Source organism: Pipistrellus hanaki (assembly GCF_964339955.1).
Source record: "Pipistrellus hanaki genome assembly, chromosome: 14".
Lineage (NCBI taxonomy): Eukaryota > Metazoa > Chordata > Mammalia > Chiroptera > Vespertilionidae > Pipistrellus > Pipistrellus hanaki.
In genome coordinates, this window is record NC_140516.1 from 35,644,160 (window position 1) to 35,667,855 (window position 23,696).

The window sequence follows — 23,696 nt, forward strand, 5'->3', positions numbered from 1 at the left end:
GAGAGTGAGGCCCAGTGGGGGAGGAATCGGCCAGAGCAACAGAGCCAGCGTTTCCTGTGCCTGGACCGCTGTTCCCTCCTGTCTGCAGCCCCAGTGAGGGGCTCTGGACCCGTCTCCGCAGGAGTCCCCGCCCTGGCCAAGCAGCCAGCCCAAGCCCCTGCCCCCTGCCCCTGTCAGTGGCTCACCAGCAGCAGGCTGATGGCTGGGGAAGCCCAGGACCAGTGCCCCTTTGGTGGCTGGTGTCTGGAGGTGGCAATGTCTATTCTGCTGAAACCAAGAACGCCCCTGTCCTTTTGGGGGGGTCCCCCACCCCAAGAAGTTCCAGTGACCATTTCCTCCACATGGGTACCCTCCTTGGAGCTCCAGTGATCATCCCGTAACTTTAGGGGTCAGAGGCCTGGTCCTAAGACCCACTTCCACCCCAGGCCTCGTTCCTGGGGGTGCTCTGCCTGCCCATCAGCCCAGGGGCAGGGGCAGTCCCTTCCTGGCCAGCAGGAGGGGCCCTTCCCCCTCCGCAGCCTGGCTTCCTGCTGCAGACGCTGTAGCAGAAGCAGCAGTCAGGTTGGGAGGCTGGGAGGCCTTCAGGGCTCTGCAGGGGGCAGGGGTTCTGGGCCAGCATGCACTGCAGACATGAGGGACGGCTGGTTTGCGGGGGGCAGTCCCCTCTTCAGAGCCAGGTAGCAGGCAAGGAGGGAGCGTCACCATTCTGCGCTTCTTGGCCTGACCTCACACACACGTTCATTCAACAACGTTTATTAAGTGCCTCTCTGTGCAAGGCACTTCCCAAGAGGGCGGTCTGCAGCCGAGACTCGCCCACCCGCTCGGCCCAGCTGCGCGGGTTCCGCTTGAGAAAAGCTGCCTGGCCCCTAAGAGGTGGCCCCAGCCCACCCAAGAGGGTCCACCATCCAGGAGCCACCTGGCGACGGCCGACCCCAGCCCAGGCCTCCTGGCGGCCATGCTTCTCGCCAGCCCCCCTCCCCTGGGCGCCGGGCGCTACGCGCAGGGGGCACAGCCACACTTGGTGGGCTTCTCCACCTCCTCCGCGAAGGAAGTGCCGTCGCTGCACTCGAAGGTGAACTTCCTCCGCTTCAGCCGCAGGCCCTGGCAGCAGCCCCGGCCCGGGCAGGGGCCCCGGCACTCCACCCACGACAGCGGGCGCGTGGTCTGGCAGATGGCATAGCCCCTCTGGACCTGGTGAAAGTCCCGGACAGGGTCCCCCCGGCACTCGGACTCTGGATGGGACAGACACCAAGAGAAAGCCTCAGGGACAACTATGGGCCAGCACTGCCCCGGGAGGCAGGAGCAGGAGGAGGAGAGAGGGGAGAGGGGAGAGGGGAACGGGGAGGTGGAGGGCGGCATCCTTGGACGGTCCTCTAGCTCTCAGAGCCCACCCTGTCCCCAACACACACACACACACACACACACACACACACACACACACACACCCGCCCACCATGCACATGCTCAGCTTCCGCCTGGCCACCGAGCGGTCCGGGGAAGGAGGGACTTTCTAGCTGCCAGGGCCCCCAGCACAGATGCCGCTGCCAGACAGCAACTTGGGGGGGGGGTGCTCCCCACTGCTGGAGGAGGAATTTGGCTGGGAGGGTGTGGCCTCGGGACCCTAAATGCCTGAGTTCTGGATTCCTCAAGACACCCCTGCCCTGCGACACCCTGCCCCCTCAAAGTGCTCTCCATTCCAGCAGAAGCATCTCAATCTGCAGACCAGGCCTGGGAAGGGGTCCCCAACCCTCAGGCTTCTGCTGCTCCCAGGTCCCAAGGTGATGGGGCCACGATGCAGAGGTCTGAACAGGAGCTGTAACCAGATCTCGTCTGTGAGAGAAATCCCAGCCAGCGGGGCACTGACCCCAGACGCGGGGCTGCAGGAAAAGCTGGGCCAGGCGAGATGGGGGCCCTGTGTGTGTGTGTGTGTGGGGGGGACTTGGAGCCCAGAGAGCAGGGGTGGGGTACGAAAGCCCCAGAGCCCCAGGAAGGGCAGGGGCACAGAGGGGTTGCTGGGTTGAGAGGAAGAAACAACCAAGTTGCTAAAACCAGTTGTGGGAGGGACCCTGGAGAGGGCACATCAGGAGGGGGGCCCCTGACCTTGCTCACAAAGCTCGCCCAAAAAGCCGGGGTCACACACACAGTGCGCCCCCTTGGTGGCCGAGGCCTGGCAGTGGCCGTGCAGGCACTGCAGGCCCCCACACGGGTCTGCGGGAGCCCCGGCCTGGTGGCACAGGGCCCCCGAGAACCCCTCCTGGCACTGGCAGCTGTAGGACAGAGCATCCAGGGGCACGCACTTCCCGTGGACACACCTGCAGGGACAGAGGAAAGCGCGTGAGGACCGGCCGGGGCCAGCCCCCGCCTGCCCCGGCACCCACCCCCGGCCTCGGCGTCACGGGTGCTCTCCTGGTCCCCAGACTGAGACCCAGGACGCAACACGTGGGTCTGTGGGGAGGGGTGGGGATTGGAACGGGGAGGGGGGGGGGTTGAGGACAAATATGTGATGCCTTAATCAATAAAGAAATTTAAAAAATAAATAAAAATAGAACAAGCAGCCTTAAAAAAAATTAAATAAATAAAATGTGGGTCTGTGCTTGTCCCCACAGACCTTTCCTGTTATTAAAAAGAGAAACCCAGAAAAATATAATAAACCCCTGTTAGGCCACGTGTTCTGACTTTGGGCGTTAGGACTATTATCTTTCCTCGCCACAGGGAAAGGGAACTCGCAAGGAAGGGAGTGGAAGGGACCCTGCGGGGGGAGGAGGAGGGGGACAAAGGCGGGAGGGCCCCCCGAGCCCAGCGCAGACTCACTTGTGGCCGTGACAGGGGCCGTCGGCTGGCTGGTCGCAGTGCGGGCCCCCCCAGCCGGCCTCGCAGTGGCACACGGGCCCGGGGGTGGCGTTGGGCTGGCAGATGCCATGCAAGCAGAAGAGCTTCCGGCAGGGCTCGCAGCCCGGCACCACGCCCGGCTTCATGCGCGTCTTGGTGAAATCCTGCAGCTCGTTGTTGATGTACAGGTTTCGGATGCACCCGTGGAAGCTGGTGCCATTGAGGATCTGCCACAGGCGGAAGGCGGCCGAGTTCACGTCCACCGGCATCCCTGGGGGGGGGGGGGGGGGGGCAGACTGAGCTAGCACCGACCTCTGAGGTCTGCGGGGCACCTGCCCAGGCTTCCCTCTTGCCCGTGGCCTCTGTCCTGTCCCTGAAACCCTGGGCCAAGCTCCTCTGCCACCGTGGAGGGTGCAGACTCCTTCCCCCAAAGAAATGGAAAAGCTGCCTTCCCGTGTCCAGGGCGGGGGAGCCAGGCCTGGCAGCAGACAGCTGACACTGGAGGCCCGGTGTCTCCGTCCGGCTGTGCTGGCCCGGGGTTTCTTCCTGTTTTTATTCCCAAAGGCAGCAAAGGACTGTGTTGTGTGGTCCTCGGTCACCTGCTTCTGTGGTCACTACTCACAGCGACCCCTGAGCTAGGAGCTGCTAGGCCCCAAGTGCTCAGTGACTTGCCCAAGGTTGCAGGACTAGTAAACCCTGGTTCTCCATCCCTCCACTGCCACCCTCTCGGCCAGGCCCTGCACAGCGCTGAGAGACCCCTCTGCCTCTGGGAACCTGCTCTCTGGGCCCGGAAATGCCCACAAGTGGTGGCCAGGGCCCATTAGCTGCAAAGCCTGTAAGGCCAGCTGGGTAATCCCCAGTTCATGCAGGGACCTGGGCCTGAGCCTCCTGCAGCAGCTCTGGGCCTCCAAGGACCCAAGCTGAGGATGGACCCCGAAGCCAAGAATGAGGCCCACAGTGTAAAAGGCAGCTAGGGAAATTTCAGCATGCCCCACCTCTCCCCCGCTCCCCTCCCCGCCTGGGTCAGGCCTCCATCCCAACCCAGGCATGCCTCCTCCGTCGTCAGTGTGGGCTGGGGCCAGCAGCCTGGCTCCTGGCAAGGGAACACAATCCACCTGCAGCTTGGCCAGTCACTAACCCCCCCCCTCCCCCCACACACACACCCCGGCAATGTCCCCACAGTCCTGTGCCCTGGGTCCCGCCTCCTGGCCCCAGAGCGACAGAGCGCCCCCTGGAAAGGCTACCCCGTCCCCTGATGGCGAGGCCGGGGCAGAGCCGGTCCTCACCTCCCACGTAGAGGGGGGCCTCGCTGTTGAGGGTGTAGTGTTTGCCGAAGTTGTCCATGGTCATGGGGCTGCCGCCGTCAATGGAGAGGTTCACCATCTGGTCGAAGGTGACCAGCTCCACAGTGTGGAACTGCCCGTCGTTGATGGTCTCAGCACTGGAAGCAGAGGGGGTGCCCCCACCCCAGAGGGTGAGCTTCAGTGTGGCCCATCCCTTTCCGGGCACCCTGCCATGGGTCCAGCAGCTGCTTCCCAGGGGACCACACCTCTCTGCGGGGAGCCTGGGACCTGGTGGCCCATGGTCCGGCCTCCCCTGCTCCCCCGGGGAAAGCTGAGATGTTGGGGGCCGGTGTTTCCACCCTCATCAGTCCCCTCCTCCTCCCCACTCAGAGGCACCCTGGGAGGGGTGGTGGGAGGGGAAGGACTGCGCTGGGCTGTACTCCTGGTTCACGCGCCCTCTCCTCTCGGGCAGCCCGGGTTCTGGAGGTCCTATCAATGACCTGCTCTGGGCCCAGGAGACACCCCCGCCCCAGAGCGGCCGCCGGGCCTGAGGGAGCCCCACCTGTAGATGGCGGAGCTGGGGGAGCTGCCAGGGTCGTAGCTGACACGCACGTGGCCCTGGTACAGCTCCACGGCGATGTGGTCGTTGTCCCCGTTGTACAGCAGGATCCCGTTGTCCTCCGCCGTGGAGACCTGAGGAGCAAGGCACTCACTGTCCCTCCAACCCCACCCCACCCCCCGCAGCAGCACAGGCCGGCGGGCGGGGAAGAGAGATGTGGGTGCGCCTGCCTGCCCAGGGGACCTGTCCTCCAAGGGGCGCTGACAGGCTGGCAGCCCCGGGTGTAAACCCTGTCCGCTGACAGCGTGGCCAGGGCCAGGCAGCAGAGGGCAGAGGGGCCAGCGTGCCAGGAGGAGCAGGTGAGAGCCCTCAGACCACCTGCTGGAGAAGGAAGTCAGCCATGCAGTGGGGCCACCTCTGTGGGCCTCAGGGAACGAACTGCCTTGGGGTCAGGGCACTACAGAGAGGACACGCTCAGGAAGGCTCTCTGACAGCCAGCGCCCCAAACCTGACGGCACCTCAGGAGGTAGATGTGTAAGACATCCAAGGGGACCGCAGGAACGTAAGCTGGGAGTTAACCTGGCCTCGCTCCAGGCACAGGAACAAAAGCCTGTTGGCGCACTGGAGGTGAGGCGAGGGGGCGTTGAGACGAGATGGTGGGAAAGGATCCTGGAAAGCTTGGTTTTCTGGGTCTAGTCACCCACGAGACCACCCCCCACCCCCCACGGCTCCTCTTTGAGATTGGATTTATATCCCAATAACCTTTCCCATCCTGCTTAAACGGCTTCATGCTGCGATGCTGACACCCACATCCAAAGACTCTGACCTACCCAGGGGCCTCCCGTTGTCCTGGGCAGGGATGTGCCTGAATCTCTGACCTGAGGCCAGGGATTCCCCCCCCCCACCCCCCGCCTGACCCCCCTTTGTGGCCGTGCCCCGGGCACCCACCTGCAGCGTGATGTTGGCCCGCGGCCAGTTCTGCAGGTCCGTGAACTGCAGGTACGTGTCCCGGTCCACGAAGTTGACACTGAGCAACTTCTCGCACTCGGGGCCGCCGAAGCCCGGGAGGCACTGGCACACGGGCCGGCTGCCCTGGTCCACGCAGTTGGCGCCGTTCTGGCACTCGGTCCCCTCGCAGGGGCTCCTGGGGGCAGCTGGGCGGGGAGGGGTCTCACAGAGCGGCCCGCTGAGAGGGAGAGGACGCAGGTCAGACAGGGCCGGGAGAGGGGCAGGAGGGCATCTTCCTCCCCCAGGTCTGGGAGAGATGCTCGCACTAAGCATCTTGGGAAACCGGATCCTTAAGGCGACGACAGAAAATGCTCCTAATGGACCTTTTCCCGAGAGAACGAAGGGCCAGGAGGGTGGGGAGGAACATCGATGTCACCCGGGCACTGACCGTCCGAAGCGGGAAACCTGCTGAATCTGCTCTTTCACAGCTTGCCAGGTGACGCGTGGGCTCATTAAAGTTTAAGAGTTGCTCATGTCTCATTTTACAGGAAAGAAAAATGAGACTTAAGACAAGCAGAAGAGGGAAGACTCAAAAGGAAGAAAAGAGGGAACAGGACTACCAAGGGTGGTTCTGATCGCCGCTACAACCATCTGTAGCATTAGTATCCACAACAGCCAGAAGTGTAAGCAATCCAGATAGACAGATGGATCAATAAATGTGGTAGATCCCTACCATGGACTATTAGCCATAAAAAGGAACAAAGTTCTGATACATGCTACCACATGGATGACCCTCAAAAACATGGTTCTAAGTGAAGGGCAGTTATAAAGGACCACAGATTGTATACTTCTCTTTATAGGAACATCCAGAATAAGCAAATCTGTACACACAGATGTTAGATTAGTGGTTGCCTAGAGCTGAGATGAAGGAGCCTTAAGGTGATCGATAAGAGGTGTGGAGTTCCTGGAGTAATGAAACGTTCTGAAATGGGTGGTCCTACAATGAAGCGCAACTCTGGACATACACTAAGAGCCACTGACTTGTACATTTTAATCAGATAATTGTATCATATGTGAATGACAGCTCAATAAAACTGAAAAGAAAAACAAAAAAACATCTAAGCAATTCGTGGGAGGTGGGCGGTCAGAAGGAGGAGCCAAGATGCAAAGTCAATGACCTCTACGGCAGGTTGTGATGTCAGAGGCCCCCTGAGCAGTATGGGAGAGGGAGCTGCCCACTTCTCCGTACCCACTGCCCACGCCCTCTGCCAAAGGCTAGGCCCCCTCTGCCTCTGCTCTGCACGGCTCAGTCACTTTCCCAAAGCCACAGGGCTGTGACGGCTGTAGCCACGGTTAAGCCAGGACCCGACACCCAGGCTCGCACCCTCCCCTCCCCCTCTCCCTCCCTCCCGCTAACCCTGTCTGGGGCTTCTGCCAGCCCGGGGCCAAGGGCTAGGGGGAGTCGGCCCCCGGCCGCTGGGTGTGTGCAGGGCCTCTCACCTGTAGCCCTGGGCACAGAGGCAGGAGTAGCTGTTCACTTCGTCGACACACTGGGCCCCGTTCTGGCAGCGGTGGGCTCTGCAGTCGTCCTGGTTCTCACTGCAGTTGGCGCCCGAGTAGCCTGGTGCACACTCACACCTGGAGGTGGGCAGGGGCGGGCAGTCAGCCAGGAGCCTCTGCAGCCCGGTGTCTGGGTGTGACCAAACCTGGAGGCCCTGTGGGTCTATGGCACATGTGTCAAACACAAGGCCCGCGGGCCAAATCCAGCCCGCCAGGCCTTGCAATGTGGCCCGCACCGCGCTGTCATCACTGCACTCCGCTGTCAGTTTATGACATTGTCAGTTTATGACTGTTCAGTAAACCATTCGGCCCGCGATTTAGGCTGGATTTTAGATTTTGGCCCCTTCTCTGATTGAGTTCGACACCCCTAGTCTATGGGGTCCCCCGGAGGTCATCCAGAGCCCTGGGTATGACGATGCCCCCGCCTGACCTGGGGCCCTTTCAGAGAGCTTGTGCGGGTTGGTAGAGCTCTAGTGGGTGGGGTGGGCCCCCTGCAGGAGGAGGAGATGGGGATCTTGTCAGAGAGGACCCAGATTCACCACCAACAGCACAGCCAGGCCTACCCAGCTGCTCAGCACATGGCTCCCATCATGGAGCTCATCCTGCCCTCCACCCCAGCCCCCCCAATTCCACCAGCCCAGCCTCCTGGCCCACCTCTCTGTCCGTGTCTGACTCCAAGCCAACCTCCAGCTCCCTGCTTGCACTGTACCTCACTGCTCCCCCAAAAACCCATTCCCGCCAAAAATCCAACCCAGACCCTTCAAATAAAGGGCACACTCCTCCAACCCCTTCCCTTGCAAGATGCACAGACCTTCTCCACCGGCAGCAACCCTCATGCCACCAGCGCCCCCACCTTCATCCCCTTCCCTCCACCCCTGTTGGTTCTGGAATGCCCTCTTCTCTCTCTCTGCCTCCTCTAATGAACAACACTTACCTGGGCCCATCCGGGGTGCCCACACACTGGGCCTCGTGCTGGCACGGGTTCAAGTCCGGGGAGCAGAAGTCCACCAGCTGCTCACAGGCCCTTCCTGCAGAGAGAACCAGAGGGAAGCAGGAGAGAAGCTGCCCCGCCCACTCCGCACCCTGCCAGGCAGCCGCCCAGCAGACGCCTCCTGCGGACACTGAGGCAGGGCCCCCACCGTCACAGGAACGGGGTTCAGGGCGTGCAGGCCGGCCCTCACTTCCCCACAGACACGCGATCCCCGCATACCCGCATACTGCAGGGGGCACTGGCAGGTGTAGTTGCCCAGGCCGTCCACACAGACGCCTCCATTGGCACAGGCGTGCTCCACACAGTCGTCCGTGTTCACCCCACAGGTGGGTCCTTCAAAGCCCGCCGGACAGGAGCACCTGGGGCCGGGGAGGAGGGGGAAGCAGGTGGGCCCAGGGCCACTAGTCAGTATCATCCCAGGGTTTTGGCACCTACTCACGGCCAGGCCTTTGCCGGATGCTGGGGGTTAAAGGTGAACAAGATCAGCCCAGCACTTGTGGGACTCTCAGCCTTGTGGGGAGATGAGACCAATCAGAGGAGAGGCAGTGAGCGTCAGGATAGTGCAGCACAGAGGCCGGGGAGGGGGAACCACGGGGCAGCACCTAGCTCCTCCTCGGGGGAGTGGTGAGGGTGGGCTTCCTGGAGGAGGTGGTGATGAATCCAGGACCCTGACAGGGGAGCGCAGGAATGGAGGGGAAGACAGTGGGGACAGCGGCATGAGCAAAAGCCTGGAGAAGACCTAAGGCCAGAGCTCTGGGAGGGGTCCTGATCGTGCAGACAGTTCTGGCCTTGGGGAGCACGGACCTCAGGGACCCAATGAGAATGGGGCAGAGCAGGCTGTGGGAGCACTGGAGAGCAGTGATCTGCACACCAGTCCCTCTCCCCTGGGCACTGGGGCTCTCTCAGGGCTGGGGTCAGAGAGGTCCGAGAAATGGACTGTCAGGCCCACAAGTTCTGCAGGGACTCTTCCCTCTGACAGGCCCCAGAGCTCCCCAAAAGCACACACCCCTCCCAGCCCAAGTCCGGGGGGAGTGGACATGCCTGGGGCCTATAATCATGGGGCTCCAGTTAAAGGGACAATTAGGAATACTGATGTTTTAAAGTAAGGTGACCAGATGTCCCGCTTTTGGTGGGACAGTCCTGATATAACAAATCGGGACTGTCCCGCCAAAAGCAGGATGTCTGGTCACCTTATTTTAAAGGCGAATGAACAAACGGCTTCTGAAAGTCAAGAGGTTTCCAGTCCCACGTGGTAAAAATAAGCGAAGGAAGGCCTCATGGAGTGTCAGCGGGGAGGCGTTAAAAATAGTTTTGATGACGTATTACACCAGGCTTTTTGGCATATAGACTCGGGAGGATTTCAAAGGCATGAGTGACATGGCTATAATAAAACTCCTAATCTCATCTGTTTATTTATGAGAACAGACTTTCTCAGCATTGATAGCTCTATGTATAAAGCTCTATCTCACCCAGAGATGAGTCTAAAAAATTCTACTTTTATCTGTAATCACTATCAATCAAATGTTGTAATACAGTGATGTTGTAATGTGGGGTTTTTTTTGTGTGTGTAGGTGTGTGTTTTTAATATATTTTATTGATTTTTTTAGAGAGGGGAAGAGAGATGGATAGAGAGTTAGAAACATTGATGAGAGAGAAACATCAATCAGCTGCCTCCTGCACACTCCCTGCTGGGGATGTGCCTGCAACCAAGGTACATGCCCTTGACTGGAATCGAACCTGGGACCCTTGAGTCCGCAGGCCGTTGCTCTATCCACTGAGCCAAACCGGTTAGGGCTGTAATGTTGTTTTGATTGATTGTATATTATCGATAATTGTCATGATAACTCAATGCAAAATGTTATATATATAATCAGAGGCTAATGGTCACAAGAAATAAAGACCATTTTAAGTTTACACTTACACACCCATCTTGGTGGTGAAGACTCATGGCGGGGCTCCAGAAAAACCTCCCCTTGCGTGCAGACAGATTACATTAGAAAGATGGTGGGGTGGGGAGTAATGGTAATACTGGTACAAGAAGAAAAGGCAAATATTCCAACGGTAACAGAGCAGCTTATTTGTGTAAGTTTTTACTGGTATCAAATTGCTATGCTGCTCTGGCCGGTGTTGCCCAGTGGTTGGAGCGTCAGCCCGAATACCAAAAGTTGCAGGCTTGATCCAGTTGGGTCAGGGAGAGTGTGGGAGGCAACCAATGGATGTGTCTCTCTCACATCAATGCTCCTCTCTCTCTCTCCCTCTCTCTCTCTCTCTCTCTCTCTCTCTCTCTTCCCTCCCTCCCTCCCTCCTACTCTAATAAGTAAGTAATGGAGAAAGTATCCTCAGGTGAGGATTAACAACAACAACAACCAATTGCTGTGCTAGTTAGATTACATTGGAGAACAATAAAAGAGTGATAGGTTTATTTTCAAATATTAATATTTACTGTGTCCTGAAAATGACTTCCTTTACAACAAAAAACTAAGCGTACAATGACAAATTTTAGCTGTCAATCTAAAAATGTATGAGAATATATATAGTTTTAAAAAGGCTTGAAGCCCACGGTCATGGGACATGTCCTGGAGTTTAATCCCCCCCCCCCCCGCCCCCCATACATGGGGGTGGGGCCCATAGAGGGGTTTAAGAAGGCTGAGGTGGTCAGCGTTGCATTTCTGAGAAGGCTCTTATAAGCCTCAAGGCTGAGGGGTAACTCAGAGAGGCACCCCCTTTCTACCCGGAGGGCCCACCCAGAGGCCCCCAATCTGTAGGGCTGCTAGGTGTGAGGGGGCCATCCCTGCGGTACCCCTCTCTGCCCAGCAGGGGGAGTGTTTGTGGGTGTCCTTTCGGCCCCTCCACGCTCCACAGACACCCCCTCCCAGGAGCCCACAGGAGGATGGAGCCTATTGTAAGGGCACCGTTGCCAAGGCAACCATGGGCTGAGAGGCCGTTGAGTGCTTTCCTTTTTACACCTGGTAATTGGGGCTTGCAGAGACAGCGCTGGCCATTTCTGCCTGTAAATACAGAGCCAATTTATTTTCAGCAACTAAATATCAAGTTTTTTTTTTTTCAGAAAACCTCTGGGTCCAGGAGAGCTCTGGGGTGTACACGGAGGGGCCCTGGGGTAGCAGGCCAGGGCGGGGGAAGGGTGTTTGCATGGTCATGGCAGCGCTGGGATTCCATCCCGAGAGAGGGCCACCTGCCCTGAGCCGGGGGAAGCCAGACCATGAGACATGAGATGTGTGTGGAGACTCCGGGGCAGGACCAGGGCTTGCTCCGCCTTTGGGGGGGGCTGCTGTCTTCGGGGGTGGGTTGGTGGCTTGACTGGGAAGAGCTGGCTAAGGGCCCTGCCTTCAGGCAGCATTGGTACAACCAGCAGGTGTTGGACATCTATTAAAGGCCAGCAGAGATTACAGGGGCTTAAAATGTCGCCAAACTGCCCCTAGGCAGCGTCACTGCATATGTTCTTGGCCACGGGGTCCCGGTGCCTTCAAAAGCCTGTCCTGGCACCTGGCACCAGGGACAGCGAGTGGCCTGAGCAGGAGCAGGCAGCCTGGCCCCCAGCCCCAGCGCCCCCTCCTGCCGGCTCCCGCTGCTCCGGGCACTGGGCACGGCTGGTGCCCTGGAACGGTTTCTAGTGAGCGTCTGCTCCCTCTGCGCCCAGCCTCCCTCTCCTCCCCAGCACAGAGGATGGCGGGAGGCCGATCCGTTTGGAGGAGGAGGGCAGCGGAGCGTGGGAGCTGGGTCCCCTCGGCACCGCCCCGGGTTTGGGCCCCTCCAGGTGACTCACGTGAAGCCGGCGTCCTCGCCCTCCTGCTGGTGGCAGGTCCCGCCGTTCTCACAGGGGCCGCTGGCGCAGCTGGCCAGGGGCACCTCGCAGTCCCGGCCCTGGGGAGAGAGTCCGCGATGGGGACCCCGGGGCCCCTGCGAGCCAGCGGCCGGCCGCCCCTCGCAGCGCGGCCTGCGCCCCAGGTGTTACCGCTGCATCCGCTCCTCCCAGCGGCCCGCCTGCCCCGCCCGGCCTCACTCACCTTGTAGCCGCCAGGGCAGGCGCACCTGTACCCCTGGAGGGGGTCGTTCTGGCAGCTGCCCTGGTTCCGGCACGGGCTGGACAAGCAGGGGTCACACTTGGCCTGGACAGCCAGAGTGGGGGGACCTGAGGCAAAGGGAGGGGGTCCTGTAAGGAGGAGGGGGTAGGCCCCATCCTCTCTCCCTCTCTCCCCCGGCCCCTGTACTCCTGGCCCTTCAGAGGTGGGTAGTGGGAAGCCCAAGGAAACTGTTGCCATTTCCTCTGAGTCCCGTTCATCCTTCTTTCACAGCCACCCCTCCACCCCCGCTAGCCTTTCCTCCTCCGTAAAATGGGGAACAGCCCCGCCCCGTGGGGTCATGAGGACTAGGTGAGCTGATCCGCAGAGAGCGCTCAACGCTGGTGCTGCCGCCTCAGGAGCCCTCGCATGGCGGTCGGGGTAGGGCATCTGTGTGAGGGCGCCATAGTCGCTGCTACTGAAGTCCGATGACCTTTTCTGGGTGCCCCACACCGTCTGAGGCAGCCACCCCAGCCCTGCCACCTGCTAACCAGGAAAGCAAGGGGGGCCTCCGCAGGGAGGCAGGCGGCTTCACGAGGAGGCCACACCGAGGAGGAAAAGGCCCGTGCGCCTTGAAGCTGATTGTCTCCGAGGCCAAAGGGGAAGGGCCGCCTCCCAGCACCTCCCCAGCTCCGAGCATGGCCTTCCCCAGCGCCCCCAGACTCTCTGGTCACCTTCCCTGAACTTGGAGGTAGGCGAGCGGCACCTCCTGCAGGGGCATTAGGACCTGGCAAGAGCCATCGGGAAGAGCAGCCAGATCACTAGTTTTCCTCTGAGGACTAACTGGTTTTCCTCTGGAACGGCCAGCTCTCCGCGCTGCTCAAAGGCATGCGTGTGAGCAGACACAGAAACACGCTCAGTTTGTGAAAATCCAGTGAGCCACTCACTGATGATCTGTGTACTGTCCTGTTATGCATGTTACATTTCAATAAAACGTTTTTAAAACATAACTCCCACCTGTACCAACATTACCCAGCTACATCAATCCGGAGCAAGTGTTTCAACATGAGTTGGCCTGCTCCCCACGGCCCAACAGCTAAGCCACATGTCGGGGCCTCAGCACGGTCACCCCTGTGACAGCATTCTGCACGCCGGGTGGCCCGGCGCCTCCTTCACCTATGGCTGTCACTTTCACTGCCCGTGGGGGTCTCCGGTGGGGGTCTCCCAGCTTGCAGAGGGCAGCACCCTGCCCCAGGCCCAGCCTCTAGTGTGCTCACCTCACCCCCCACCCCCAGCTGCCCCCACCCGGTGCACAAAGCTGGGCCTGGGGCAGCCACTCAGCACCTCCCTCTGCTCAGTGGGGCTCCTGGGGCTCGGGCTGTCCGTCAGTCCACCCATCCCCGAACAAGCACTTATTTACAGCTGCCCAGGGTGAGGCGCCTTCAGAGCAAAGCGGGAGGAGCCTCCATCCCTGTGTTTCTACAAACGCCAGGAGAGTGGCGGCTGGTCATGGAGCTCAGGGTTTGAGCTAATCGCTGAGCACAATTCCTGCCGCAGGGAAGCCTGAGTGCTCGCTGTGCTGAGAGGCCTGAGCTTCCCAAACTGCTGCTGCTGATTTTACTTTCCTCACACAGCCCCCGGGAGGGATTACAGCCCCAACAGCCTGAGATCTCTGACCGGCTTCTCCCCTCCTTGTTACGTCAGGGCCAGAAGGCAGTCGCGTTAACAAGCCGCAGGTGCCTCATGGCTGCCACCTGGCCACTCCCCCAGCCCGTCCCCCGCCACGGGCTCCCCGGAGGCCCAGCCAGGGTCAGGCAGGTCCTGGGGCCGCCCGCCAAGGGAGGTGGGGATGCGCCCGCCACCCTGCACCCCCTCCTCGGCTCACCTTGGCATTCAAACTTCTTGGCGGGCGTGGTGAGGAGCAGTTTGCCCTCCATGTCCGGGGGCCCGGCGCAGCGGGCAATGCCTGGTTCCTTGTAGCCCGTCTTCACCCAGCTGGACAGCCAGCGGAGGCGGCAGTCACAGTGCAGAGGGTTGGCCCCGATGGCCCTGGGTCAGAGCGGAGAGACACGTATTACATACAGCTCCCTGGGGCCCTTCCTCCTGGGGCACCTCGGGTGCAGGGCACGACACCAGGGGCTGGCAGCAGTCCTGCTTTCACGGTCGTGTATGTGTCACCAGCACCGTTTCAAGCCCTACACGTGTGTTACATACATGCTGACACTGAGGCTCAGAAGGTGGAGGCCCCTGCCTAAGACTGCACAGAGAAAGCGGGGAGGGGGGACTTGAACTCAGCTGTGGAGGCCAGAGCCCCTGAATGCACTGCCTCCAGGTGCACGGAGGAGAGAGGAGCCAACATCCACACCTGCTCTCCCCACGGCCGAGCACCTGACCCGCTCAGAGCCCCGCCGGGAGGGCCTTCTCCGTCCCACAGACGTGGGAACCGGCCTCCTGTGGTCACACAGCCAGCGACGGGCCGTCCCGGGTCCAGGCCCAGACTGTCTGCCTCTGAAGCTCACACCCTTTCATTTTCCTTCTCATTCTTAACCAAACGGGGGGAGGGGGGCTCTTGATGCATTCTCCCTATAAACCTCTATCAGACGCTGCAGACCACAGTCTGCCTCACACTGCACTGTGAAGGCGCTGTGTGCCACTGAACTGTACACAGCAAAATGGTTAATTAATGTCAGGAATTTCACTGGATTTTTTTAAAGGCGCGTACGACGTCCCCGATGGAGTGCGAAGTGGAATGACAGCGACGAGAGGGATTCTGTGGCTGTCTGTCCGGTGACCGGCGCAGCTGCCTTCTGACTCGGCGCTCCGTTTCTGGGAGCTCACCGCCCAGCTTCCCCTGCACGAGGGCAGGCAGGCGTCTGTGCCGCGGTGCCGCCCGCAGCTCGGTGTGTGAGGGGAAGGCTGCTCGGCACCGGCTTCCGTAAACCTGCATCCGCCTTACAAAGCAGCCCACGCCCCGGCCCCGGCCCACCACAGCGGGATATGTCACCACGCTTCAGCTGGCGGCTTCCCAGCCTTTGCCCCTCCTCACACACATCAACCACCGATTCCACCCACCCACCCGACGCCATTCCTGAGCAGCTTGCTTCCTGCTACTAAACAGCACGCCCTGGAGGCCTTTCCCGGTCGGTGTATAGGAATCCACCTCATTTTGTCAGACGGCTCCACAGCCATCCCCCAGAACGGAGCCTCGGGGCCCAGTGAGCCCTGCTCCGTGCCGGGCCTTCTGGCCGCTTCCAGCGGCCGGCAACACACATGTACGTATGTGCCTCTTGGTGAAGGGAATGTTTCTCGAGATCAGACGCCTAGGAGGAGGGTTCAGGTGGCAGAGGAAATGCGTGTAAAAACCCCAAAGTTACCGAAACCGGCTTGGCTCAGTGGACAGAGCGTCGGCCTGTAGACTGAAAGGTCCCAGGTTCGATTCAGGTCAAGGGCATGTATCTTGGTTGTGGGCACTTCCCCAGTAGGAGGTGTGCAGAAGGCAGCTGATTGATGTTTCTCTCTCATCGATGTTTCTAACTATCCCTCTCTCTTCCTCTCTGTAAAAAATCAATAAAATATGCCGAGGCTGGTTTGGCTCAGTGGTAGAGCGTCTGTCTGCGGACTGAAAGGTCCCAGGTTCGATTCCGGTCGGGGGCATGTACATTGGTTGCGGGCACATCACCGGTGGGGGGTGTGCAGGAGGCAGCTGGTCGATGTTTCTCTCTCATCGATGTTTCTAGCTCTCTATCCCTCTCTCCTCCTCTCTGTAAAAAAAAATCAATAAAATATATTTTTTAAAAAAATCAATAAAATATATTATAAAAACAAAAACAATACTACCAGCTGCCCTCCAAGTCAGGGCATGCAAACTTACAGACACCAACACTGTGAAGCCACGTGGGCCTGTCCCGCGGCCCCGCCCAGCACTGCAGCCGGCCACCCTCAGTGTTTGACAAGCCGGTGGGCAAGCTCATCATCATCTCACCGGACCGCCGCGAGACAGAGAGATGAGCAAGACGTGGCTTGGGGACCTTGAGGAACCAGAGGGCTTTGACCCGGCAAACAGAAACACCTCAGCGCTTTGTGCCTGGTGTATCAGCATGATTCTGAAACTCTGAGGCTGGAGGAGGCGGATGAGAGTGAGCACCTGTTCACTAGCTAATAGGCAGGCCCCGCCGTTTTCCACCGGCTTCTGGGCAATTCAGAGGCGGCGGCTCCCCCTGAGCTGTGTGCGGTCTGACGAGAGCAGCAGCCACTCCCAGCAGGAATTCCCCCAATGGCACCCCTGCTGAGTGTGCGGCTCACAAAGTAGGCCGAGCCAGACAGGGGCGCAGGCCCGCAGCTGCTCGTGGCCTGGTGACCGTGAGCGCTTGCTCTCCATCTCTGGGGCTCACTTTATGGTTCAATAAAGAGCCTGCAGTCTGGAGGGGGGAGAGACAGGCACACAGAACCCGAGATAGCACAGAGGGAGTAGCGCGCAGCTTGGAAAGGAAAGCCAGTTCAGCCTCGACGAGTACTGAGTTCTTTTCTGTCCTGATTTGCTAACAGCATCCATCCGGACGAATGGGTCAGGGGGCACTTTCCTCTTCCCGCTGAACAGAACTAGGGCCTCTCAGAGGTAGAGGAAGCTCCGACACTGAGTCTTTGAAGGTCCAGTGTGTTTTAAAAAGATACTTTTTTAAATAACAGGAGTATGAACATCTTGGTGTACTGAAGATGTTTGCATTTACCACATTAATATGTTTAACGTAACAAGTGCAAAGAAATGTGATTATGTTATTCATAAGATAAGTTTATTTTAAAATATATTTTGTAGCACGCTGTGGTCTGGTAATGAGCCGCGAGTGTCAAAGTTATTAGGAATGGCCTCTTCTTTCAGTCCTGTAGCTCATTTACAGAAAAAGCCAAAGAGACTGAATCTGAGGCCCTTGACCTGTGGTAGGATCATCCTAATTCCCACAGATGTTCTCCCCGCCCCCACCCCCGAAATAATGGCAGCAAAGTTGCACCTCAAATATGTGTCTCTTTTCTACTGTTAATATAAAAATAATAATAAATAATAATAGTCAAGCCCAGCCAGTGTGGCTCAGTGGTTGACCAGAAGATCACTGTTCAATTCCCAGTGAGGGCACATGTCTGGGTTGCAGGCTCCATCTCCAGTGATGGGGCATGCAGGAGGTAGCTGAACAATGATTCTCATCATTGATGTTTCTATCTTTCTCTCTCCCTTCCTCTCTGAAATCAATAAAAACATACTTACATATATACATATATAATAGAGAGGTAATATGCAAATTGACCATCACACTCTCACACAAGATGGCCACCCCCATGTGGTCACAAGATGGCCAGCACAAGATTGCCAGCAAGGGAGGGCAGTTGTGGGCGATCAGGCCAGCAGGGGAGGGAAGTTGGGGATGACCAGGCCTGCAGGGGAGAGCAGTTAGGGGTGACCAGGCTGGCAGGGAAGGGCAGTTGAGGGTGAATGGGCTGGCAAGGGAGGGCAGTTGGGGGCGATTGGGCCTACAGGGGAGCAGTTAGGAATCAATCAGGCCAGCAGGGGAGTAGTTAGGGGGTGATCAGGCTGGCAGGCAGAAGCAGTTAGGGGCAATCAGGCAGGCAGGCGAGTGGTTGGGAGCCAGTAGTCCCAGATTGTGAGAGGGATGTCCGACTGTTGGTTGGACATCCCTGGAGGGGTCCCATATTGAAGAGGGTGCAGGATGGGTTGAGGGATACCCTCCCCCCAGTGTATGAATTTCATGCGCTGGGACTCTAGTATATAACAGTCAATATAAAGTTATTCAAAACTCTAAATTCTGGCTTGACTGACTCCTGTTTTCCTTGTTTCTGCATGGAGCAGACTCCAAACCACACATGAACTCAATATCTCAAGCTTTAATGTATTCGAGGCTGGTTCCTGTGGCTGTTCGGTAGTAGCAGTGGTTCCCTTTCACTCGGGGCCGGTTTTTCCCAATGAAAACCTCTGTGAACTCAGCGGGGAGCGGAGAGCCACAGGCCCGGCAGCCAGGCCGCCCGTCCATCCACAGGACTGTGGAGTCCGTCTCCAGTAAACATATAAATAACCTGTGCTGCTGGTCTTGGGCAGAACTGGGAAATAGCTGAGACAGTAGATATTAGGTGTGTTCATGCCAAGGCCCTGCCGGACTTCTGTTCATGTCACTGGGACCAAAATAGCCTCCCTGTGGCCGATCACAGAGGCGCCAGCTGCGGGGCTTAGAGCCTACTACGCTCCAAGACCTCCTCTGCCTGAGCCCCTCCCCTCCCAGGCAGCTTGTGTGTGCACCTCACTGTCTCCTTCTGCTGGGCCAGGAGGGCAGAGGCCAGCAGGTGGCCTCGATGTTTGCTGAGTGAATGCCTGCCTATGAGCATGAAAGCAAATTCAAGAAGAAAAGCATCACCTAGCATCCCTTGAATGTAACTGATTTAATGTCCATAGGTTTCCTCCCTCCCCATTCCTGTGGTTTTATATGTACATCTTTGAAATGAGAGGGGGGCCATCTTCTTTAGTATTCTATTCAAATACTAAATCCCAGTGTCGTAATCACCACCAGCGGCTCGCCATTCTATCATATGGGCATTGTTTGATCATTTCATGCCACATTCTCAATGAATTCGGAAACTTAACTTTCCAGCATGCAGCAGATTAGAGGCAACAGAATGCCAGATTATAGAATTGAAGAACGCTGTTGGAGAACCTTGGCACGGGTTCACCGGACACAGTGAATATTTGCTGATGGACGGATAGACGGACAAGTGGACAGAAGATGAGCTGACCTCGAAGTAGCTATAAAGATAAACAGAGCAGACGGACGTGCAGAACAGTAAAGCCCAGAGCAGTGGCATGTTAGAACCAAACTCCTTACACGGCGCAAAGACCTTCCCAATGGAATCCCAAGGCCCCTTTCTAGGTTCGTCTCTTCCCACCCCACACGCCTCACCCAATCAACCCCCCTACGCCCTGTGCTGGACAACACAGCATCCGGGAACGCCCTTCCCTTCTTCTCCAAATGGCAAATGCCTCGTCCCTTCCCAGTGGCAATGTAAGTGGCACCTCCTCCGTGACGCTCCTCAGAGTCCCCGGAGTTAGTCACCGCCGCCTCTGAATCGTTTAATAGCAGCCCAGATGGTCACGGAGGGCAGGAACCTCACGTAGGTGGTTTAGCACGTGACTCACTGTGGTTACTCTCGGCGTAGTTATTGGAGCAATTAAGAATACACAAGGAGCTTTGGAATCAGACACACCTACGCTCAAATCCTGTCTCTGTCATTTCCTGGCTTTATGACCTAGGGACTTTGCTGAACTTTTCAGTGCCCGGGACTGTAAAATGGAAATAACAAATCCCACCCACCAGGACAGAACCTGTCTGTCACCCATTCTACTCCCGTGGCAGACATCAATAACCAATCACTGCACTCTTCCCCCTGAGCCCAGAGGGATCCTGTGTGAGCTCAAGTAGGTCCCCGCCAAAATTTGTACAGCTGACACAGAGCAGAAAACATTCTTCTCATTTTGGTCATAAAGTAAACAACACACCACAGATAAAGTAGTCACATGTAGCCAATTATCTGTCCAAAGGACATCCTCAATGAATGACACTATCATTTCCTCAAGTCTAAGATTGTTAGATATACTACTGATTGGGCAGGGTGGAGAAATATTACCATTTATACTAATAAAAGAGTAATTTGCTAATTAAAGCAGACATCCTTCCAGACAAAGCCACGGTGGCAGGGGCCGAGGCAGAGGCAGTTAGGAGCAATCAAGCTGGCAGGGGAGGGCAGTTAGGGGCATCAGGCTGGCAGACAGAAGCAGTTAGGAGCTCTCAGGCAGGCAAGTGAGCAGTTAGGAGCCCGTGGTCCCAGATTGTGAGAACGATGTCCTACTGCCAATGGGGTCGGGCCTAAACTGGCAGTCGGACATTCCTCGAGGGGTCCTGGATTGGAGAGGGTGCAGGCAGGACTGAGGGATGCCCCCCCCTCCCCACGCCCCACACCATGTACGAATTTTGTGCAAAGGACCTCTAGTATTAAATATAGAGGCCACTTGTAAGGTACACTCTGATTTCAGAGATTAAAATGTGGAAAAGGTGAGCATTAGAACTGAGAAAATCCAGTGAGTGAGGTTGTTGAGTGAATGAACTCAAGTAGAGATGCTGGGGACCCCAGAAGGGGTGCCTGCCCCCTGAGGCCCTGGGCACTTGGGTGTGGGGCAAAGAGCACGGGGATGCAGTGACACCCAGGGGCCTAGCCACAGTCCATCTGGCCTGAACGCGGTCTTGTCGAACTGTAGCTGAGACTCCAGGAGAGAATGCTCTGTGCCTGGCCTCACCTCCAGAACTGGCTACTGCTTTTTCATGTCTTCACTTTTTTGATTGGGGTAAAATACATTTAACACGAAATGTGCCGTTTGAAGCCCTGGCCGGGTAGTTGGTTAGAGCACCATCCTGATACGCCAAGGTTACACACAAGAATCAACCAATGAATGCATACATAAGTAGGACAACAAATCGATATTTCTCTCTCTTCCTCTCCCCCCCCCCCCTTCCTCTATGTCTCTCTAGAAAAAAAAAAAAATTTGCCATTTGAATAATTTTAAGTGTGCAATTCAGTGGTATCAGTTACACTCACAATGTTATGCAACTATCACTACTATCTGGTTCAAAACTGTTTCATCACCCCAAGCAGAGACTCTATCCATTAAAAACATTTCCCCACCCCCTGCTCCCAGCACCTGGCAACCACCTTCTCCTTTCCATGGCTGTGAATGGACCATCCTGGGTATTCTGAGAAGTGGGGCCATGCAATATGTGTCCTTTTATGTCTGGGTTACTTCACTGAGCTTGTCTTCAAGGTTCTGTCCATGTTGTAACAATATATGTCACCCTTCCTTTTCATGGCTGAACACAATCCTATAGTACGCATATACCACATTTTGTTGGTCCATCTATCTGTTGATGGACACGTGGACTGTTTTTGCCTTTTGGCAAGTGTGTGAATTTTGCTGCTAGGAGCATGGGTGCACACGTATCGGGGTCCGTGCTGTCCATTCTCTTAGGTACATACTTAGGATGGAACTGCGGGATTGCACAGTAATTCTACAGTGAGCTTTTTGAGGAACTGTGAGTGCACTGCCTTTTAAGAAAAGCTTATGCCAGTAAAGTGCTTGGCGACCAGCAAATGGTCCTTACTGCTTGTACTGATGCTTGTGAAGAACTGTTCTCAAATTCCATCGTTGTGACGGATGAAACCCTGGATGTGTGAGGGTCTGTGATGGGGAGCATGTGATGTTCACAAGCTAAATCGGTTCCAGGGTAAAAGCAACCAATTCTGATTGCCTGAGGAGACAGGGTCTTTCTTGGAAGCCAAATTCCGTTTAAATCCAAAGGGGCCCCGAGACTGGGGCGGGAGGTACTTACAGGTGGGACAGGGAGGTCACGTCTGCGAAGATGCCCTCTGGGAGGGTGGAGATGTCGTTGCCGTGCAGGGACCTGAGGAGAGAAGAGGCTGTGGGCGCCTCCAGGGAAGACGGAGCCTGGAGGACGGGTGGAGGGTGGGTGCCACCCTCTGCAGAGAGGGGCGTGGTGCTGGGAGGGAGATGGCCCACCTCAGAGATGGAGCCTACCCTGCTGGCCACAGGCAGCGAGCGGGAGCCCTCCTCTCCGGGAAGACCACCCTGCCCCTCAGCCCTCCTGGGGACTCTGTTTTTCCATCATCAATAGCTCGGCTCCATCTCTGTTGACGTAACAAATGGAATGCGTGCAGCCAGGGGCCTGAGGGCGGGCTTTTTCTAGGCGAGGCAGCCAGTACACAGGCCATACGTGGGGGTGAACAATGTCACCTTGCCCCGGATGGAGCCCCAGAGGATGTGTGTGCGTGGGCACACGAGGGGCCATCGTAATGGGCGTGACAGAGGGCTTTGATCACAGGGCAAAGCCTCGCAGTGGGAATTCTCAGAAAAGGTTCGTGAACCTTGCAACACTCTCCATCTGAACAGGAGACGCTTTCAAATAAGACGCTGCCTTATCTCAGATGGCACACACACACACACACACACACACACACACACACACTCTGTAAACACAACTGGGGGAGACAGCAGCCCCATTTCTCAGCTACTTTCTCCTTCATTCCTCGGGCGCCTTTCGGGCTTCATGAGAGTGGACTGGCCTCCCACCTTTGGACACGGTTGGCCCTGCTGGGGCCCCCGACCCTGGGACATGGCTCCCCACTGAGTGGGCGGCGGGGCCCTCCGCGGGGAGATTTCCCAGGAGGAATGAAGCGGGGGACTTACAGCAGACGCAGGGAGCGCAGCCCCTGGAAGGCCAGCGGAGGGATGCACTGGAGGGCGTTGTAGCTGAGGATCCTGGGGGAGGGAGGGAGGGAGGGAGGAAAGAAAAAGAATTGGTGTTTGCCTGGGCTGTGGGGCTGGGAGGGCGAGAGGATAATCAGGGCCCACGGAGGAGACTTCTGGTCACTATCTTGATCGTGGTGGTGGCTCCATGGGTGTGAGGGTAAGGCAAAGTGCGTCAAATGATACAATGAAGTATGTGCAGGTTTCTGTGTGTTAACCGCACCTCAGTAAAGCTGTTTTTAAAATACTAAGAGGCAGGAGCCGCTCCTACCCCAGGACAGGGCTGTTTCCCTGCAGCAGCCAGGCCCCTTGGACCAGCTCATCTCAGCTCAGCACCGCGGACAGTTCTTGGTTTGGGGGCTGGCCGGGGCCTTGTGGGAAGCACCCCTGGCCTCTGCCCACGAGATGCCAGGAGCCCCCTCTCCCAGTCCCACACCTTCCTCCTGCTGTGACCACTGAGATGTTTCAGACATTGCCAAGTGTCCCCTGAGGGCAGTGTCAGCCCTGGTAGAGAACCCTAGACCAGCTATCGCCAACTGGGGGTCTGAGGAGCACTGGTGGTCCATGAGGTTCGAAAGGTTGGCAACCACTGCCCCAGACCGTGGCAGCTCACACACAGGCTCAGGAAGACTCTGAAAAGGGAACCGGCTGACTGGTAAGCTGACCCTGGGGCAGATGAGTGCGGTGGGGGAACCTGCCATGGAGGCCTCGGTCCCCTATCCCGCTCCTGCGGCCTGGCTGGCTCAGGACCCCGTCCTGGCTCTCCTGTGTGGCCGCAGGAGACCCGAAGGGGGAGTTCAGAATTGTGGGCACAGCATCTGCAAACTGAGATACACTCTTAAGCTCCAGGTAAACATAAGGGGTGCTTGTTAATGCTTTCTTGGAATAGAATTAAAACCATCATTGTATTATGGGCACACACATGTTCCAAGAGTCAGTGTTCACAGTAGGACAAACTGGAAACAACCCACATATCCATCAGCAGGAGAATGGGTGAGGGAAGCACGGCATTTTCCTACGAGGAGTGCCATACAGCCGTGAAAGTGAGCAGACCACAGCTTCACACAACACAAGTGTGTCTCACAGACACCATGGCATATATTCTGTCTACTGCAATTTATATAAGGTTAAACGTGGG

At 57.4% G+C, this 23,696-nt stretch overlaps 1 protein-coding gene across 2 annotated transcripts in view; it reads right to left on the reverse strand.

Annotated features, from left to right (window-relative positions):
* Nucleotides 1-737: 737 nt before the first annotated feature.
* The window catches only part of SLIT1 (slit guidance ligand 1), a 140,425-nt gene continuing 117,466 nt past the window's right edge, over nucleotides 738-23,696 (reverse strand). The window contains exons 24-37 of one of the 2 annotated variants that reach the window (XM_084903500.1): nucleotides 22,499-22,570; nucleotides 21,624-21,695; nucleotides 14,075-14,238; nucleotides 12,196-12,320; nucleotides 11,955-12,052; nucleotides 8,390-8,529; nucleotides 8,114-8,207; nucleotides 7,120-7,257; nucleotides 5,620-5,857; nucleotides 4,675-4,805; nucleotides 4,116-4,270; nucleotides 2,812-3,100; nucleotides 2,101-2,312; nucleotides 738-1,232 (exon numbers count right to left, since the gene is read on the reverse strand). In XM_084903500.1, the coding sequence (XP_084759626.1) occupies nucleotides 994-1,232; nucleotides 2,101-2,312; nucleotides 2,812-3,100; nucleotides 4,116-4,270; nucleotides 4,675-4,805; nucleotides 5,620-5,857; nucleotides 7,120-7,257; nucleotides 8,114-8,207; nucleotides 8,390-8,529; nucleotides 11,955-12,052; nucleotides 12,196-12,320; nucleotides 14,075-14,238; nucleotides 21,624-21,695; nucleotides 22,499-22,570 (2,167 nt within the window). In that variant the 3' untranslated portion in view covers nucleotides 738-993. Of the gene's footprint in view, nucleotides 1,393-1,427; nucleotides 2,313-2,811; nucleotides 3,101-4,115; nucleotides 4,271-4,674; nucleotides 4,806-5,619; nucleotides 5,858-7,119; nucleotides 7,258-8,113; nucleotides 8,208-8,389; nucleotides 8,530-11,954; nucleotides 12,053-12,195; nucleotides 12,321-14,074; nucleotides 14,239-21,623; nucleotides 21,696-22,498; nucleotides 22,571-23,696 lie in introns of both variants that reach the window. The other variant, XR_014796751.1, reaches the window with a different exon arrangement.